At 39.6% G+C, this 20,556-nt stretch overlaps 2 protein-coding genes across 2 annotated transcripts in view; one reads left to right on the top strand and one right to left on the bottom strand.

Annotated features, from left to right (window-relative positions):
- Positions 1-8,693, bottom strand: part of top3b (DNA topoisomerase III beta) — a 28,287-nt gene extending 19,594 nt beyond the window's left edge. Inside the window, 4 exon segments of the mRNA XM_054610582.1 lie at positions 1,327-1,401; positions 1,523-1,629; positions 2,417-2,548; positions 8,400-8,693. Of these exon segments, the coding sequence (XP_054466557.1) occupies positions 1,327-1,401; positions 1,523-1,629; positions 2,417-2,548; positions 8,400-8,469 (384 nt within the window). The 5' untranslated portion in view covers positions 8,470-8,693.
- Positions 4,178-5,881, top strand: LOC129101005 (interleukin-25-like). Its single transcript, XM_054610583.1, has 3 exons — positions 4,178-4,192; positions 5,158-5,333; positions 5,653-5,881. The coding sequence occupies exons 1-3, from the start codon at positions 4,178-4,180 to the stop codon at positions 5,879-5,881; spliced, it is 420 nt and encodes a 139-aa protein (XP_054466558.1).
- Positions 8,694-20,556: the final 11,863 nt, after the last annotated feature.

The following is a 20,556-nucleotide window of genomic DNA, read 5'->3' as shown; positions in this document are numbered from 1 at the left end:
TCTTCAGAAATGGGTAGCAGTACGCTGTGATTCACACGTGGTGTTTCCTTGTTCTCCTCAATCGAGAAACAATAAATGTTACTGCTTAAGACATCCTTGTCTGCCGAAACTTCTTCTGTCTCGAAGGAACTAGCTCTAAGATTTCCCATCACAAAAAGGAATCTGTATCCACCAATATGGATCATTAATGATCAGCAATTAGTATCGGTGGCAAAAAAAACAGTGAACTCGAAAAGTTATATTTGCTCCCTTTTTTCTATTGTTCTGATCCAATCTGTGATCCGATCCGTGTTACGATCTGAACCGTGAGTTTTATGATCTGTTGTACTACTAGATCTAGACATCTGATAAACTCTGAATTTACAACCACATTTTCATGTCTTTTGACCTCCAAATCACCACGGAAGGCTTACTGAGATTTATTAACCATGAATATGTTGGACAATTTTTCCAAAAATTATTCTTTGGACTTTGTTGCCATTAATTAAGAACGGCAAAAAAACCACGAACAAAGCAGGGTAAGCGAGACGGCCTTCGTGTTTCAAGACATGTGTGGTGGGTTGTTGTCATCACCCCAGATCGCCCACTGAGGACAGTCAGTGGGTTCCGTCACTCCCCATATGTGATCATCGCTTAAATGTTACAACAGGCAAAGGTAGAGCTAATTTGAACTACTTAATATACAATAATAACTAGGCTATATACTTCTACATAATACATCATAATATGAATCGATTTATATTTGTATTTAATCTGGATCTGCAAAGTAGCCTAACTAGTAACTAATATAGTCAAATAAATGTAGTGAAGTTAAAATGTAATATTTCCCTCTGAGATGTAGTGGACTAGAATTATTAAGAAGAAGAAAAGTTAAGTAGGCTACAAGTACTTCAAAAAATTGTAAATGTACAGTTCTTGTGTAAAAAACAACTTATAACGCCACATGTGGAGATTGTGATTGGATCTCAGCAGTTGTAAATGCAACCTGTACTGCTGGGCCAAATTCTAAAGAAAAAAAAAATCCTCCATCATGTTGAAAGTTGAGCCATCTCGTCATGCTGACTAACACCGGGTTCACACTGGACTGGGAAGCGCCACGATTTTAGACCAGCGCAGCCCGTGTTCACGTTCTTAATCCAGGAATGATTCAGTTGTTCAGACAGAGACTCAAACAAAATCGCTTCTAGTGTTAACAGCTAAACAACTGCTTCACAGTGCTTTGTGGCGCTTTATAAAGAACATGGATTGGATGTCAATATCCATTTAACATATACTGTACAGTTCACATGTTAATACCAGCTGTAGCCTAAAGAGGGTCTGAATTACCTCAAAGCAGATGTTCTCGCCTTCTTTATCACAGTCCAACCATAAAACCACGTAGTCACAGCCTCTGGCTTCAACCTGACATGAACACAGAAAGTTTGGGTAAGCACCAAAGAAACACTGACATCCAGCTGATCACACAGAATACAGTGAGCACAAATGTCTTATGAAAACCAATTACTGGGTCAACCCCACTTACCTGGAGGAACTTGACCATGTTGAGTTTGGGGTTGGCCTCCTTTTTTTCTGTGGGAGCCTTGCTAAAGAGTTCTGCAGGGTCCACCTTGTCCCAGTTGTTGTACTTCCCTAAAAAAAATAAAGAGCCAAGTTCTTTAAAGGATTTAGATCAAAATTACAAGTAAACCAAAGGGTTTGGATGCTGAAGAGGTTGAAACCCAAATGAAGGCATAAAAGATGTTCAATTAAGAAGTTGGAAGATTAGGATGTTGAGAAAGTCATGATTTGTGGGGCAATCTGTATATAGGCAGTTCCTTCAAGAGTGACGGTAACGGTATATTTCATCTTACATTTATTTTTCCCTAAATGTCAATATAAATGCCTCTGAACAGGTAGACCACTGGTATGGCAACTGCATGGCATAAATCAACAATCAATACAAAATGTCAACATAAATGTTATTTTATAGGACCATAGGCCTATTTCTCAAAGCTAGATTATGGTGTTAGCCAGTTACCTTAGTGGTTTTTGTACACACACATTTTAATACACAGATATAAAAAAAAAGTATTGGCATTGCTCATTCTAATTATGTATTATAAGCTGCTTTGAGATAGTGTTAAGAGGTAAACAGGTTTTCATTGTGTTGTGACGTTACTGTCTGTGCAGCTGTGTGCCAACGTAAAACTGTCATGCAGAGACAATTACATGCGTGTAAATGTGACCGGAAAATTAAACTGATTTGCTGGTCACCAGCCATGGCCGGTCACCAGCCATGGCCGGTCACCGCATCTTTGAATTCTCTCTTCCTCTGTAAATGAGAAAGACAAATGTGATAAACTTTTTAAGCACAGCAAGGAAATGTCATCAATGAAGGCTAGGTGGATGAGAGAGACGTAGTATGGATGATACCCACCGATGAAATCCAGACTCATCACATGTCCACAAACAGAAGTCATCTTAAAGCGTACAGCTTGGCCTTGGAAATTGCCGGGGTATTCGTGCACTGAGCATGCTCCATTGAGCCCCTTGCGACTTGTACAATTTCCTAAGGACAAGGAGAACAGATGAGGTACTCCGTTAATACAGTCCTTTAAAAGTGCAGGATTTTATGTACCTCTTTGACCACAAGAGCATTCAGACCATTTCTGTCCATATTTGAACGGAAGCTTAAAATACAAATACAATGGCTTAAACATAAGTGATCAATAGCAGAGGCATTTAATATTATTAATATTTCTTTTTTTACAAAAGGTAAGACTGAATGCGACAGAAAATGTCAGGTGGTGTAAACACAAAAGAATGAGAAATATTAAATATATAACCATCTGAGCGCTGGGTTAACACTGGACAAGGAAAGTGCTGCAATTTTTGAAGAAGCTAAATGTTGAATTATTAAAAAATTAGTGACATTGCGATAGAGGATTCAATTCTATTTTTGTAATTAACCTGTATATTATTATATATTTTTTGAAAAATACTAGTAACACCGATTGACAAAAATACGTTACACCACCTGACCATGGTGCTTTGACAGTCAAAGACCATAGTAGAAGAGATTGATACTTATTGACACAAGAAATTGACACAAGGTCAACTGAAGTTGGTGTTGTATTTCATTTTAATGTAGAAAAAGCATAGAACATCATGTTGCTTGAAAGTGACATCCATTTGGGGAAAGGGGGCTCTATTAGATAGTATTAATTAAAGTAAACATATTATAATACCAATGCTGAGTAAATAGAGATGCAATAAAGGGAAAAATTAGATGTTTATCCTTGCCTAGTATATTATCTCAATTTCAAAGGCAATATCAGCATAACAAAAAGATAACATGGACAATGCTGCAACTTATAGTCTCTTACTATGCTTTACTACAACTGCAACTGTAAATTTGCTGAAAATAATAACAAATAAATAATAAACAAAAATCCTACATTTTTAATTCAACTTCTAAACGGTCTCCATGTTTTGGCTTTGTTTAAATGTTGACTGATTTTAAAAACGTGAAGTTTGAATGCTGCTTTCCCTTTTAATAGCTGACAATGTGCATTTCCAGTCAAGGTACTGTTTAAAAAAAACAAACATACTTTTTACGTATTGTAATCCTATGCAGGATGCAACAAATGCTGAAATAAAAACTATAATTATAGTAGAATGCCAACCTAAACTTCTATAATTTGCCAATATTATAAAAGATGTAGTGAGATTGAAGTTGATTCTTTTGAAGCAATTCAAGAATATACATTATTTGTCAAAAGTTTTTTTTGCACTCGGAAATGCACATAAAATGACTTCCAAAACTAGAGCCTACACTGGGGGATGAGTCAGAGGTGGAGTTTAACAGAGGTCATAGTGGTGCTGAGTGAGACAGGAACATTAATTGCTGTGTCTCTTTCTTCAGTGAGTAAGAGGGTAGTTAGGGTCCTCCCTTAGTTACCTGTGCTCAATGCTACATGCTGACGTCATCTCTGAATATTTATTCTGTCAAGGCTGAATGTTAATGACGGGACCATGGACATGAACAGGGGATGTTAGCAATCCTGGCAAGAACAGGACATATAAATTAAAGCAGGTCCAGATGCAGGTCGCAGATCAACTCAAAGCCTAAGGACACACTGAGGACATCAAAAAGCTGAGGCTCTATCACACCAATCGCCATTCATAAACTTCAGCCATGGAACAGCTCCAGGTAAGAAACCTGCCTTTATATCGATGATGGTGATGATGATGACTGAAGCTACCACACACTAAACGCTACACCTCGCTGACCTTTAGAGTAGACTAGTTATGGTTTTAAAGGACATGTTCACCTTTTCCAAGTTTCCCTTAATTTATACTCTCACACCACAAGATGTGAGACAAAATCCAGAGTCCTTATCTGAGCAAAATTGCAGTTTATTTCAGTTGAAGCTAATACAAGGTTTCAGCAGTCTGAGTTAGACAAATGAAGCTCTAGCGCAAGTTCAGACAGGAAGACAATACTCTCGTATGCTTTGTCTTGTAGTTTATTTCTCATACATCTGCCATTCTCTCCTCACACATGCTCACTCATGATTTCCTCGCTGACATTGTTGGGGCTGTCAATCATGATATTAGCTGTTTAGATCAGCTGGTCTCCTCTATCCAATAGCACAGCGACATCATTACATTGTTAGCCTATCATCGTCTTAAATATGACTGTCCCTCTACATTCAGTACGTTCATGCTGCTGTAACGCCCCCCTCACCTCCCCATCTCCACCAAATCTTCGCAGATTCATCAGCTTCATCAATTCATCATTATATCAGCCTCATCACCCACCACCAGTGTCTGGACTCCACGGGGGATATTTATCTTGCTGCTGCTCAGGGTAGACAACCCTCGATAACAAATCTCCCCGTAGAGTCCAAACGCCAAAGACTCTGTCAAGACTTTATCATCACATATCATCTGTTAATAATAAATTATTATTAAGTTTGATACTGCAGTATTTTCCATACAGCAATTTGGGTAAACTCAGAGTGTACAATGTCTGCCAGTGTCTCTTTATGTTTCCACATTTGAGTTTGAACAGCTCTGTTGGAGAAAAAACAGACAAACAAGAGACATCTCCAGGTAACTGACACAGAGAAATCAGTCCACACTAACACAATCCTAGTTATTGTCTGTATCCAGCTGCTGCGTTTCTTTCTGCTGTGCCTGATGGCCCTCCACAAGTGTCTGGCCATGCCACTGGGCAGCCAGTGTGTGGAAGAATCCTTCTGTACATACAGCCTGCAGGACTACTACAGCCAGCTGGTCAACCTGCCGAGCCACATCAATGAGCGCAGCATTGCAACTTGGAGCTATGTGTGAGTATACATGACATGCACACCCTCCCAGGTCTGAACCTAACTCGACCCGCTTTAATATTTAGAAAAATTATTAAAAAGTGTGTGTGTGTGTGAACCTTTGCACAACCCCTAGAACAAAGATTTGCACATCCCTGCCATGCGGTTTTAAATAGATACTAGGCTACACTGAACATATTTTTAAAAAAGGCCAATTTTTGCTTTTTGTTAATTTCTTCTTTTCTATATTTATGTTTCATGTTTAAACACCAAAGAAATACATTTGAAAAACTCAAAAGCAATGTCTTAATGTTACCGCCTGCTCTTAATCGCTCAACAGGGAGAACATCGACTTGAACCGGGTTCCTCAGGTCATCCATGAGGCCAGCTGCCACACCAGCCACTCCTGCAGGGGACTCGACAATGCTTTTGGTCTAGAGACCATCCCTGTGTCCCTGAGGATGCCTGTCCTCAAGAAAAACCCCAACTGCTTCTCCACGGCCAGCTACTCTCTGGAGTTTGAGCTCATCACCATAGCTTGTATATGTGCCAACTCCAGGCACAGCTGAACAGGAATGACTGCTCTAATGTCAATTTAGATCCTCGGTGAACACCAAGAATATGTGTTTGTTAAGATAATGCGTGATGTAAAGATGGTGGTCTCTAAGAAATAGCCCATTTCACTCATTGTTACTGTTTTCCAGTAGACATTGAAAATGTCACCATTCAATACATGCCTGCTGAAAGCTTCTGAAAGTTATTTAACAACAACTGGTATCATTATTGTGTCTACATGGAGCATTTTGGCAGTATGGTTGTCAAAATGTTTAATTCCTGAATTACTTGGGGTCCATTCTGCATAGCTGTTATCCTGTCCACAAGGAATGTTTAAATAGTAACTAAAACCCACAGTTATAGATGAAGTGCCTCTACTCTAGAAATGTTTTTTAAAATCCTATAGAACAGGAAAAAAGTATCAACATGAGCAGAGCTGGGAGAGCGGGGGCTAAAACTTGCCTAACCGCGTCTGTCGTCCTTGAAATTAAGCCTACAGAGCATTACAAAATCTGGCGATAGCATTGTGCTTTCCTTTGCTGTGACAAGCGTGTGTGGATGAAGCATTAAGTTGTTCAAATGTACTTATTTAGGGTCTGGCTAGTTAGCTAGCTAGCTTCCTAATTCCTTGCTGATTTCATGCTACAGTTATATAACATAAAAATCACCACTTGAACTGCTGGGTTTGGTCTGCATTACTTTCACATGAGACCCGACTGCCATTACCCTGTTGATGAATGCTGGATCCATATACATCATCTGGCTCCAGATCAGCTAATAGCTAAATTCAATTGCAACAGCTGGGCTTCAGCAGCATAATTATTCAGTATCAATGCATATTTATTACACAATATGTAGAATTCAAATTCTTTGCACTAAAATGTCAAGACAATAACCAGAATCCATCAACAACACTACTAAATACACACATTGGTTTTCCAGCTGGGAAAAAAATGGTTTAGGAGTGTTGTACTCACATAACAGTGGTAAACAGTACAGTTAAGGGTTGGTAAGATTTCTCGAATATAATACTCAAGCAAAAGTAATGTTGATTAGAACATTTTTAAACAATAAGAAGGAAAACTACTTGGAAAACATTAACTTGGATAAAAGTATAAAGTAGGTCAGTAATATTGTAAACGTTATTAATTTACAATTTTAAAAGGGAAAGGGGGGTGAATGGAGGGTAAAGAAACCACTGTATAAGCTGATGATCTTTTATGATAGCCCTATTAAAGTGAAGAACACATTATAGTATGCAATATTTAGTGCATTACCATGTCGACATATACACATCACACAGCCAGAGCCCTTGTGTCCAAACAAACAATACATTAATTTTCTATAGATGGCACTTTGCAGCCTGTGCATATAACTGAGTATGAAGTAAAACCCGCTTTGTAAGTGTTGCCTTACCAGAATGGGCCTTACGGGAAAAGAGAATAAAACTCAGACAATTAAACAAACAACAAAGGAAGAAGCTGGTGAGGAGGGAGCGACAACGAGAAGTTCCAGCTAACTCACCACAAATGATGAAAGTGCAGGCAGGAAGAACCCGACTGGGATAGTGTCAATGATTAATATCAATAGTGGAAGAAGTACAAAGATCTTTTACTTAAGGAAAGAATAACTTATACTTGGACATAAAAAAAGCACTCTGTAACAATTAAAAGTCCTGCATTCACAAGTGTACTCAACTAAAATATGCAAGTATAGACCAAAGAAAATGTAGGACTACTTAAAGTATGAAAGTAAAAGTAATTACTAAGTTGGAAAAAGGGCTCTTTAATTGCTTTATTATATTGCTTATATTCTTTATACGTGACCAATGTGTAGCATTACAGTCACATAGCAAATCAAATATTCGGTTGCTAGATATATCTCGGTACATATGTTGGACGTTTACTTTGAAGGATCTCTTAATTGGTACAGTAAAAATGTTACATTTTTAGTTTGAGCAGAGTCAGAGATTTCCTGAACACATACACATCAGTTATTGTCTGGAATTATTCAGAAAAATACATACATAAATCATCACTTTGTAGGTACAAATATTGGAGTTATTACTTTGTAAAATAAAATATATAACTGGTAGAGTAAAAATGTGTGATTTTTAGTATAGATGTGATCATGCATGTCCTAAACACTTCAGTCAGTCAGATTTTATTCATTAAATTATCTTTCCAGCAACCATTTAAATAAGAATAAAGACATTTTACACACAATTTAGTGCTATTTTCCCTTTAACTCACGACATGTAGCAAACTGGTTTCATTCTTAATGTGAATATAGATATCTTATTTTGAAAACCAAAGTTGTCTCAAGTCGATCCCTCCGCTTGTTCCCGATATGGCCGTTTGAATGCGTTTACCATGTCAGTATACAGGTGCATTACATTTCAGTGTCGGCAGATTTGACCACGGAGATCCGAGTACCTGCCGACTTGACCAAAAAGTAGCTAACGCTAAAAGCCTGGTGTGAAATGAAACCCTCACTTTGTGGCAGATGACATAGCAATACATTCGTACCTACCTTTAGATAGGATTTTGGCTATCGACTGCGCCAAGGATGGTTTCTCTGCCACCATCAAAACAGTTCTCATTTTGAATGGAGAGCCAACAGCTCCAGTCCGTCGGGTCACAAAGAGTAGAGTTAGCTGTTCCGATAGCGGAACGTTCCTGCTGTTATCTTTACTCTCTCTAACCAGATCAAACCAATCTGCCACGAAGAATTCTATTTCAATTTGGCATAAACTTGCTTGCTAACAGAACCTGTTATTGACCATGAGAGCGGCCATGACAGTTTACACACACAATCTCTTCCGGTGTCGTGGTGACGGAGACAGCAACGATTATCCTACTCGTTCGAGATGAACTGCGCCTCGCCTGGAAAGTCGACAGGCGGCAGCAGCAAGCAAGGCTGGAGAAGAACGCTTACTCACAGGCACGTTTGTACATTTATATATAAGATAAGATGAAATAAGATAATCCTTTATTAGTCCCGCAGCGGGGAAATTTACAGGATTACAACAGCATAGAGGATAGTGCAAACAAGAGACATAGTAGACACAGGTTTTTAGTGTCATGTGGTCTACTGGGAGCAGAGCTGGTTGTTCAACCTGACAGCAGCCGGAAGGAAGGACCTATATATTCTTTTTACAACTCAATGCTCTCTCAATTCCAACTTTAACTTCCATTACTGTTATTCACGTCAGTATGTCATATGTTTGTTTACGTATTATATGTATACGACTTGTTTTCATGAATATTGATTTTGTTTGTATTACCTTTACATAGGGAACGTGTTCACGTCCCTTGTCGTGCAGGGACACATTAGTTCTCTGAAGAAATGTATACAACGATTCAACATTTTAAGTGAGTTTAAAGTGATATTGCGTTGCCCTTTTGTTAAGATGTATCGGTATTCGTCTGCTAAATGACTGTAATATAATGTAATGTATTCAAGTGGACTCATTCCGTCGGTTATGTGCAGCCCCCGAGTCATGTTAATTAATGTCCAATGTTTCCTATGTTAACAAAATATGTGAGGTTGCTGATGCAAGCTTATTTTGTCATGTTTCAAATTAGTTTACTTGATTTGGGACTCATGGGTCCACATCCAATAATATAAATAAATTAAATAAATACATACATACATACATACATACAATACAATCAGAGGACACCAACACAGAGTAATACTCATTGCAGTTAACGAGAACCCAGTTATTAAAAGACAAGAGGAATAAACTGTCACTTTTTGTTGGCTCAGTTAAGGCATTTATGATTACACTTTTTTATTCAATTAATCAACATTTACATTTGTACATGCAATTCTTAAACACAGCATGAGAGGTGGAAACATTAGTCATAAACATATGAATTTTACTTGTCCATCTGGTGAGCTTGAGCAATATTCTAAATGCATCTTTAAATGCCACCTGAAACTTTTTCATATTTGCTTTACTATAACTGCACCACATGTCGGCTGCATACAGTTCAGTACAGTAAGCTTTCAAGAAAGCTGTTTTAACATCATCTGTACAAATGTGAAATAAGTGATCCCTCTCTCTTGTAGTTTGACAAACAATTAAACATGATTAATTCAGTCAAAAGCTTTAGGAAACACATGAATGTTGTTGTGTTAGATCTTTATTTTGAACAGTTCGACGGTAGATTTGATGATGATGATGCAGACTGAGATACAATTCAGACGAATAAATCCAACAGTAACAGAAGAACCATGGTGTTGTGTATTTCCTGGGGGGAGTGACACACGTGTTTATCCATTTTTCATGAAGCTGTCCATAAGCCAGACACTAAAGTTTGTGTTCTGAAGGGTGACACAGGGTTGAAAAAACTCTGTAGCCTTACAACAATATCATAACAGTGTTTCCAAATATATGAAGGGACATTAATGTAATTGATTTATTGTTACTTGGCTTACATTTATCATTCATTATTTCATTGAAGAAATCCAATTGATTTACTTAAGAAAATAAGGAAATCTTATGGGTGCATTTAAGAAAGCCGTCCTGCAGCACCTCTTCTCACCCTCTCTCTCTGAAATGCTCCGTTGTAGTGCTTGCTCCTCCCTCCAGAAAGCAAAGTCTGCTCTGATTGGTCAGCTAGCCCGCTATGTTGTCAACGTTTCACATTTCAAAAAACTCTCCCTCCAGAGAATCACAAATGTACAACAGGTCTTTTTTGTCGTTTGAGTGCGGGCCAACCTAGCTGGAGAGTTTTACGTCACTTCCGTAACATTATGACCTCATAAAGTTACGGAAATGAAGGACAGAATTCAATGGAGCCGTTTCAGGCAGTTCAGGAGCTTCTGAGGGGGAGGGTAACTCCTTTTAGGCGTGGACTTCAGGTTTTACACTCTATGGACCTTTTACATGTACAAAAATATATATAACACTAAAGAGAGGGACAAAGTGGAAAAGCATAATAGGGCCACTTTAAAGGGTTGCTTTGAAAGACAGTGACCTAATTTAGTTTATCCTATTTACTGGGATCAAAGATTTTTGGGACGGTGGCAGAAAAAAAAATCGTCTGGAGCCTTGTAGACCAGCTGCTACAACAAAACAACAAATGGATCTGTATATATTGAATTCCGATAAATAATAAATAGTGAATGTTTTGTCCACATCCATTGACAGAACAGATTATTAGAAACACTGAAGTACACAGTCAAATGTTGAGTGAATGACTGACCGTCCATTAGGTCATGGTTTCAATGAATGAAGAGATTAATGGATGGATGGATATAGATTGATGGATAAGTGAGCAGTCATTTTAGTCAATGTATGTGTGTAATTGAAAGGTAATAAGTGCATGAGAAAAGCATGGTTAATTTTATTTATTCATTTACTTGTGTATTCATCTGTCTGTCTGTCCATAAATGCATTTGTATATGTAAATAGTGTACATAAAATACATTTGTGATAATACACACATTTCTTACTTTCCTTTTTTCTTGTTCTCCAGCCTTATTTCTTCAGTTGTTTCTTCCTTCCTTCAGTTTTTCATCCTTACCCCAATCCTTTCCGTCTTCTTTCATTTTCTGGCTGTAGCTTTGGTGATTTAACAGGAGTTTGCTGAAGCCTCCTTTTAGCTTAAGATGTACTTATGAGTACCTTTTACAGAGAATGCAGCAGACAGACTTGAAAAATGTTAACCTATCAAGTTATCAATTATCAATCCAAAAGTTTGATATTATTATGTGTTTTTTCCTTAGTGCCACAACTGCATGCGAGTATCGCTGTTGGATATTAGTAGATGTTCAGTCTGGCATACCTACCTGTCAGACTAAGGGGTGGCTGAAGACTGTTCTTACTTTTTGCCACTAGATGACAATACAGGACATGTAATAATTCAGTGACAGTCCCTTCCTTCTTTCATCTAACCCAACAACAGAGAACAAACCATTTCAGCAGACCACAGGTTTTGATGTTCAACCTCTGTTTTGTTGTCATCAGCTATAAAAATATTTAAACCATATTTGACATTTGAACAACCTATAACCTGGTTTCTTGTGGGCTGACAGCAAAGAGCTGCAAAGATGACCAGAATGTTTTTTTCTGATCATGAACAGTGATGCCATGTTGTCAGTTCTGGGATTCACCATTTACAGTCACTGTGATCACAGCTGTGGAGGCATCCATCTACTCTATACCCCTCTCTGGGCCTAGGCTAGGTCACTGAGGGCAAGAGACTGAGAGCCTTAAAAGATGTGGAGAGCTGTGTGTGAGCTTCAAGGGGGTGTGAATTCGGAGGCAGATCAGTCTCAATATTAATGAATGCACACAGAGGATTCATAAATGTGTTTTGTCATTTATATATGAATGACTCTCAACAAAAATAATAAGAAAATAAGGTTCACAAATGTATTTGTGATGCACACCCATATTTTTCTTGTTTTGAATAAATGTAATAAAAACCCACAAATATATGGATTTAAATGTAGTTGCAATTTTCATCAGAAACATTTGGATAGTGTTACATTTCTATAAGTAAGAGACTGGTAAACCTGCATCCACAAACTGCTTGACGTTAACTGTAAAATATAAGTCATATAACTAACCTTTGGTATTATAATCATTTTTATTAAATTAACACTACCCCGCAGAGATTTTTTTCAGTTTACTCCAGTTATGCAAGGGACTCAATGTTTCGTATGAAGAATTTTTCAGGAATGGTGGTATGAGGAGGCCTGTTTTCTTCGTCATTTTGAGCAGCTGCAGCTTTACTTGCTGGCCATGGTAGCCCTGGTGAATGTTGCTTGCAGTTTTAAGCTTTTCTGCTTGTAATAGGTCATATTTTAGTCAGTGAAGCTTACATAGTAGTGCTGAGGGTTAATCCCAAGGATTTTTTACGTAGTGTACAGTTTTATTTTTGAAGGTGAAAAATAATAAGTGAGATCCTCTGCCTTGCGTCTGTACCAAACATTGCCAAACTGGAAGTCCACAACAGGGAGTTGTTTGTAACCAATCAGAAGTTTCCTTCCCTTTTAGCCAATCACATAAGCATTCAATTGAGGTTATGATCTAATGTGATCACATAGCATTACATCTGGGCAGTCTGCAATTATGAACAGGGAGATAGACCTCAAACTACATCCAGCTGCCTGGAGGTCAGAGGTATACCTAAACATGGTGTCTGGTGGAGGTGCTCCAAGTGTAATGCCCCTTTCACACAGGATGAGGTGTGCACTGCGTAAAGCCGTCATAGCAAGCCGCTGGAAACAAGGGCTTTTCTAGAACCAGTCCTCTGGATGGATCACACCATCACCAGTCAACACAATTTATCTTGGTGCATTGCAGCTGTGCCAATGCTGCTTGTATTACTTAGTATAAAGCCTGACCAAAAGGCATGAGGTAGTACTGGCAGCTTGAACGCGACCAGGTGTCGCCGCAACAGAATATTTAGGCCTACTGCTAGAGAGGTCCGTCGCATAGGGCGTCGAAGCAGCCACTGCAATAGGACTAGCAGGCTGAGTAGATTGAGATTTGATGCCTTCCTTTTCGTCTTGGTCCCAGCGTTCTAGACACACCCTGTTTTGGAGGCGGCACAAAATCAGTGTGGTCGTGAAGGTCTGTAATGTCAGGATTAATTGCTATAGTTTGTAGCTCAGACATCAGTCATCTTGTATTATGACTCAGATTAATAACTACAAGCTAGGTTTACAAAACCACTATAGCACATAAGACTGTAACGTGAAAAAGCGTAAGCATTAAAACGGTATTCTCCTTCAATGTCTTTAAAAAAAAAGGCTGATAGCACTTGACAACAGTTAATGGAGGTGAAAATAGCCCATGCAGACAGCGGTGGTCAGCAGCCACCAGCCTGCCTGTCCTGCCAAACATGCCCAAGATTCGATGCAGCGATGGGATCACTTGGAACTTTTTGATGTGATGCTTTGATATGATGTTTCGCTGCGATAAGTAGAAGAGTAGGGGATGTTGTACATGTTTCACAAAAGTCTCCGCCATGGTTTTTATAGCCCAGCCTGCCCCTCAGTGGCTTAATTCTGTCTTGCCCCCCCTACCTGACATCTGGCAGTGTATAAAAGTGTCCTGGCACCATCCACTGAAGATGAGAGCCCCGCAGCTCTGGTGGAATTTCTCAGGGGGCAGCCTGCTAGTCAAAGAGCCTCTACCAATGCTACTGCATGACAGGGAGATGCTAGAATATTTTTGACTACATTTTTGAACTAGCTGCAGTTGCTTGGGGCATTTCGCTGGCATATCCCTAGCCTGACGCACCCTGCCGGCTGTCTCAGACTGACACTCTGGACCATAGCTGCGATCAAATGAATACTCTGATTCAGGGAGTTGCAATAGTTACTGGCCGCTGATATTTCTAGCCACAGTGGGCTCTTGCCATGTGTGGCTTGGACTCACATCACTTCCGGGAAAACCCCAGAATGATCTCCTCGGAGCCCCTGTATACATGGATGGGCTCTTATGATAATTTTTTTCACAGCTCAGCTGCCATCTGCCATCGCTCACCCTCAGAGGTAAGCTGAGGAGGAACATGGGCTAGATAGGGCATCCGTTGCTCAAACCACCTCTACTTCACTCCTTCTCCGTGGCCCCACACTGGCCATCCCTGCCCCATTGTTTCGAGAGGGGCTAGTACACGCATGTCTGTTCCTCCTTCATCTATATCCACATAGGGTGACATGAGGGAAACACAGTGGTACAGTGTCAGCTGCTGCATTTAGAGGCAAACCAGCTCATCTCTGGCTTGGCCATTTCCAATTTTCTCCCTAACCAATCTCCACACGGGAAACGGGTGGGATTGGATGCAGTGCTGTGATGTCTGCTGCTTCTGTTCAAGCCGGCAAAGCAGTGATGCATTCAGGGACCTCATCTCTAGCTCGGATAATTCTATGATGATCTCCCATGGGCCAGCCTTCCTTTTATTGGAGTTCTGATTGCTCCCCTGCACCTTCAGAAGATGTGTGGACACGGCGCTTCAGGTGCTGTGCGATTGAAGCATGAGGATCTTGTTTTATCTGGAAGGCCTCATTATCATGTCTAAGTACAGAGAATGAATTTGTTTCCCACAACCCGGTTGATCTTACAACTAACTAAGTTAGGGGTCGGGATCCATTGGAAGGGAAGCAGTACCCTGCCACACCAATAGGTGGGAGTTATGCTCAACTTGGGCATGCTGGGAGCTGCGTTTTTGGACCACAGGCGGACTGCCTGGTGTAACGATGACGCTGTTGACTGTCATGCAGGAGCCGGGGTTAGTGGTAACTGCCCATCCGGTGGTACCGCTGGGGGTCCTGCACATGGGAGGCCTGCAGAGGTGGTTTGCAAACCTTCGTTTGTATGCTAGGAAGCACAAGCAATGCTTGGTTACAGTTTCCCTTGGAGAGGGATCTGCATGGGTTTGTTGTTCTCCCTGCGATAGTAGGACAATTTCTTTTGCACACATTCCATGGCCAAGAAAGCTGCTTTACACCTTTTATGTGGCCAGGTCCATACCCCCCTGTTGGGTAGATTAAGGCTGGTGGTTTTGTCATTCTGGTAGCCTCAGGACGCCGGTCGGCACTGCATTATGCAGAAAGGACTCAGATGATGGCGCCCTAGCCCTGGACCGTCCCTCAGATCTGGGGGGCTCTGTCTCTTGAGCATCTGGAGATGATAGCATATCTGGGCCGTCATCTCCAGGATTGGCTCCTGAGAGGGACAGTTTAGGGGAGTTGGACTGTCTGTATAAGTGGTGCAAACCATCCAGGCGGCAAGAGCGGGATCCAACGTTGCCTGTTATAGGGCAATGGGGTCAGGGTTCCAACGCTGGTGCAAGGAAAGGAGGATAGGTCCCCCATCCTGTTCAGCTGAGTATATTCTCTCTCATTTGCATTGTTTGTTGTGAAGAAAGCTGTCTCCATCCCTGTTAGTGTATGAAGCAGTCATTTCTTTCTTCAACAGACCAGTTCAAGACAGCGTTGCTGCTTTCACAGACCTTAGCTAAGAGAGTGCTTGAACAAACCACCCTGTCGGTTCAACCCAGCTGCTTCGTGGTGACCACAGCAGGGCTACCCTCAGACGAAATCCCTCATTTGTTACTCAGGGCAAGGGTGCCCAGTTCCTGCCTTGGGCTTTTATATTGAATGCATCAACTCCATTTTCATGGACAGGATCTCAAGGCACAGCCGGGGGGAGGAGTGTGCCCACAGATTGACCTCAGAAGTGTGTCCCTGCTCTTTGCAGATGTTATGGTTCTGTTGGCTCCTTCAGAACTTGACCTTCAGCATGCACTGGGGCAGTTTGTAGCTGAGTGTGAAGCGATCAGGATGAGGGTCAGTACCTCCAAGTCTGTTGGTCATGGTTCCCTTCTGGAAAATGGTGGATTGTTTATACCCTCCGGGTTTGGAGTGAATCACCGCCCCAAGCGAGGGAGTTCAAGTATCTCGGAGTCATGTTCACAAGTTAGGGTAAAATGGAGTGTCAGATGGACAGGCAGTTCTGTGCAGCTTCAGTAGTGCTGCGGGCGCTGCACCGGACTGTTGTGGTAAAGAGGGAGCTGAGCCGGAAGGCAAAGCTCTCAATTTACCAGTCCATCTACGGTCATGAGCTTTGCAGTGTCAGCAGGGCTAGTGAGCTTCAGTCGTAGGGTGGCTGGGCTCAGCCTTAGAGCTTGCTACTTTTTTGGTTTTATGGCCTGCAGCTTTAATTTTTGGTTCACTAACACTTTCACCAACTCCATTTCCACAACAACTTATGTTTGGATTGTATAGAAGTCTTTAAGAAAGTTACTTCTTAATCAAATTATTACATAAGTAAACATTGCAAACCTAGTTTCTAGTTTCAAGTCTTCTTAAATGCAGAATGATGTTTATTTAGTAAATAATGGTCCATTTAGAGTCAAATATAGCATAAAGCAGGGTATGCTCTAGGGTGTGGCTACCTTGGGATTGACATGCCGCTACCACAGCGTTTTCAGGTTGGGCGCTGTCCATGTATTAGTTTTTTAAACTTTAACTCTTTCACAGCATTTGTTCAGTTAATGAAAGTTAATTTTAGCATTTTGGTCCCCTAAAAGTGTCTTGTTCAGTGTTTGGTTGTACATAGCTCCACCCTCTCAAGTTACTTCTGCTTCTAAAAAAACAAGATGGCGAAGGTCAAAAACACAACGGCCAAAAGGCCATCAACAGGTTTCAAAACTGTCGTCCACAAACCAGTGAGTGTCTTCATAGTGACTACATACAATATAGGGTTGATTCCGGCATTCTGGTTAACACTAGAAGTTCAGCACGGTTACTCTGCACAGCAGAGCAAAATCTGTGGGTGTTCATGTGAGTGGCAGCTGCTTTATACCCCTACTGTCGTGATCAAAACAGCTTCGACTGATAGAAAGATACTGCGTTGCATTGTAAAAGGCCCTTTATGGATGGTTCAGCCTATAAAACACAAATTAGGACTCTAGAACGCTGCTGTGCTCAGCCTCCTCCTCCTTGTTGATGCAGCCAACAACTGCTTCAGAGAACTTTTACTGCTGGCAGTACTTTGAGTTGTATATCGAGTCAGAGGTGTAGAGGGTGCACAGAAAGGATGACAAGATCGTCCGCTGTTGGGCTCCCACCACAGTGTTAGACATGCAGCCCTGAAGTCTATCATACTGTGGCTAAACAATCCGATCCAGGACACCAGCGGAGGGCCTATCTTCATTACTGTCAGCTTGCTCCCCAGAACGGCAGGCTGACGGATGTTGAACGTACTGGAGAATTCAAAGATCATTACTTTCTCAGCACTAGCTGTTGAAGCATGCAAGAGAGATTTCCCTACATTTAGGTTGACAGTATCAGATATGGTATTTGGAATATTATCCATAAAATCTCGTTTTAAATTTGCTGCTCTTGCACCCTAACCAGAATCCTAAACTGTACAGCTATTCAAGTATTCTGTAATTATGAATGCACTTTATATAAATGTTGTTCATGGGGTTAATAGGTACATTATTATGAAAGAATAAAACTGTGTGAGCACTTTATTACTCATCATTAATTGAGGCATGAAGTTGATGAATAATTTTATTTAAGTTAGGTATGGTGGGAGGTGCTTCTTTTCTTTTTACCAAGATATAATCAACACTGTCCGAATCATTTTTTTCTGCTGAAAGGTTCGGAGACCGTCTCTGCATTTTTCCTTTAACATAGTCATCTGCTTTTTGACATAGGACATTTTACAATGGATATTTTACCATATTTTGGCACTCAAATATTGCTATTATTGTTTTATAATGTAATGTGGCTGTGGCTCAGGAGGTAGTGCGGTTTGTCCACTCATGGAAGGATCGTGGTTTGATCCCTTGCTCTTCCAGTCCACATGTCAAAATGTCCTTTTGGCAAGATAATGAACTCCAAATTGCCCCTAAAGGCTGTGCCATCAGATTAACAGTTTGGCACCTGTATGGCAGCTTCTGCCATCAGTGTATGAACGTGTGTGTGAACGGAGTAAATGTTTACAGTGTACAGCGCTTTGATGGTAGGAATATTAGAAAAGTGCCAAATAAATGCAAGTCCATTAACCATTTATTATATATCCGGTAATTTTATTACATAAATATTAGAATTTCATGTATGACCAAAACTTTACATTGAGTGGATTTATAATTGACATTCTTACCCAGCTATGAATAGAGGTCTCAGCCTTCAGCCTGTGACACTGAGAGAGGCCGTAAACATCCACCAGTAAACGAACACGTGGTTTTTGAGATGCTGTTTTTGACCCTCATTTTACAGTTTTTACTCAGTTTTAAAACAGTTACATTGTACATATTTTTGAATATTCCTTTTTATATAAAATAATATTTCATTTTTTTGTACTACTTGGCAATATACCGGATTATGTTGATTGTATCTTGTCATTTATCAGTCACTAACCCGTGAGAAACGCTTTGATCAATCAGATCAAATTTTACCTCTACAGTTGCATATCGTATATGTTTTTCTTTATATGATACTAATAAAATAAAATCTGGATCAGTGGGAGGAGGCTTCTTTGGACCTGAATTTGTCATGTAAGGCATCAGAGAGCAGTTCCTTCCCTCTCACTCACTGGAGTATTGATGTAGCTTTGGGATTGTGACGTGTGTGTGTGTGTGTGTGTTTATGTATGTTTGTATGTATGTCTGTATGTGTTTATGTGGTGGGATTGCACTTCATTACCCATCAACCCTCTCAGGTCACCTCCCCCTATTGCTGTGTTCCAGTTCCTCCTTCCCCTGCATCCCTCCTCCCAAACTGTAATTCCAGGGTTGTTTAAACAGAGTTCTTCCTCAATTGCAACAGATGACCTCTGACCTTTTTGTCCAGGGTGAGCGAGGTATGCTATGCATGTGTGACGGCTGAATACTGGAACTCTCTACACATTCACAATTCAGCTCAGAAACCAAGTTTCTTTAAACAGATGTAAACACACAAGGATGCTCATTATTAATCAGAGAATATTATGACTTCTCCAAACTTTTATATTATTTAACTGAATATGAATGAAAATATCTCTGCATACTCTCACACGCACACTCTCATATAAAAGCTATGCTGTTCTATGTAGTGGTGGAATTTGAAGTGCATTTAATCATGTAAACTATTTAAGAACTATTTCAGGTACATGTATTTAATTGAAGCACATCCATTTTTATGTTGGTTTTCACTTCTTCTGCATTACATTTCAGAGGGAATTCTTGTCATTTTTACTCAACTCAATTTATTTGGGAGCTGTTGTTGATAAGTATTCATATTTTACATAGTAAACATATCATTTAATTAAATATGATCCATTATAATAGAAGAAACTACCTGACATCATGTAAAATAATAATAATAATAATAATAATAATAATAATAATAATAATAATAATAATAATGATAACCCTGACAGAGGCCATTCTGCCAGCAAAATAAATATTTTAACTTCAGATATTTTAAGCACATGCTGCTCAAAATACATCAGTACTTTTGTAAAAAATCTAATTTTGAGTGCATGACTTTTACTTTCATGGAATCTTTCTAAATCAAGGTAAATAAAGCAGTTGTCAACCTCAGCCCAGCTTCAAGATTAAAATGCTGTTGTTTATGTGTTAATGTATCAATACATTATCACCAAATTAACTCTCTGAAATTGAATTAGTACAGTCTTAGTACTTCTGATACTGACTACAAATTATATATAAAATGAATATATAAAGTATGATTACAGGACTGCAAAAATGACTGAATGAACTCTGACCAACTTTTTCTTGTATCTCTGTTTCTATAAACTATTTTTATGCTCTACTGGCAGTGTGTTTATGTGTTTTTAGGAATATGAATCCATCATTCCTACAGCAATAAGTAACATTTTTTATTTAGATTTTGTATATGAGTAAGAAAAAGTAACAGTTTTTATTGACAGCAAGGACCGAGTTGAGTCTATTCATTCACTAAAAAAGTATAAGTGATGCTTAAGCTAAGGAGTGTGTGATCAGATATCAGAATTATCCATCAGATGAAATATAAAACATAACACAGTTTAGGGAAAATATAGCTTAGTTTAAAAAAAAACTTATTTGTGATGCCATAGAAAGTTAATTTGACCTGTTCAATAAATGAGTACACAGCTCTACATTCCCATGGTGGATAAATCACTAAAATAATTAGAGAGTAAAGAGATAACATTCATTTATCTTTT

Source organism: Anoplopoma fimbria, chromosome 13 (assembly GCF_027596085.1).
Source record: "Anoplopoma fimbria isolate UVic2021 breed Golden Eagle Sablefish chromosome 13, Afim_UVic_2022, whole genome shotgun sequence".
Classification (NCBI taxonomy): Eukaryota; Metazoa; Chordata; class Actinopteri; order Perciformes; family Anoplopomatidae; genus Anoplopoma; species Anoplopoma fimbria.
Note: the sequence above shows the minus strand (reverse complement) of the source record. Positions and strands in the feature narration are given on the sequence as shown.

Bases quoted from the DNA above. Each gene is read 5' to 3' on its own strand.
- LOC129101005 (XM_054610583.1), top strand. The intron at 5,334-5,652 runs GTGAGTATACAT...ATCGCTCAACAG, and splicing joins ATTGCAACTTGGAGCTATGT to GGAGAACATCGACTTGAACC.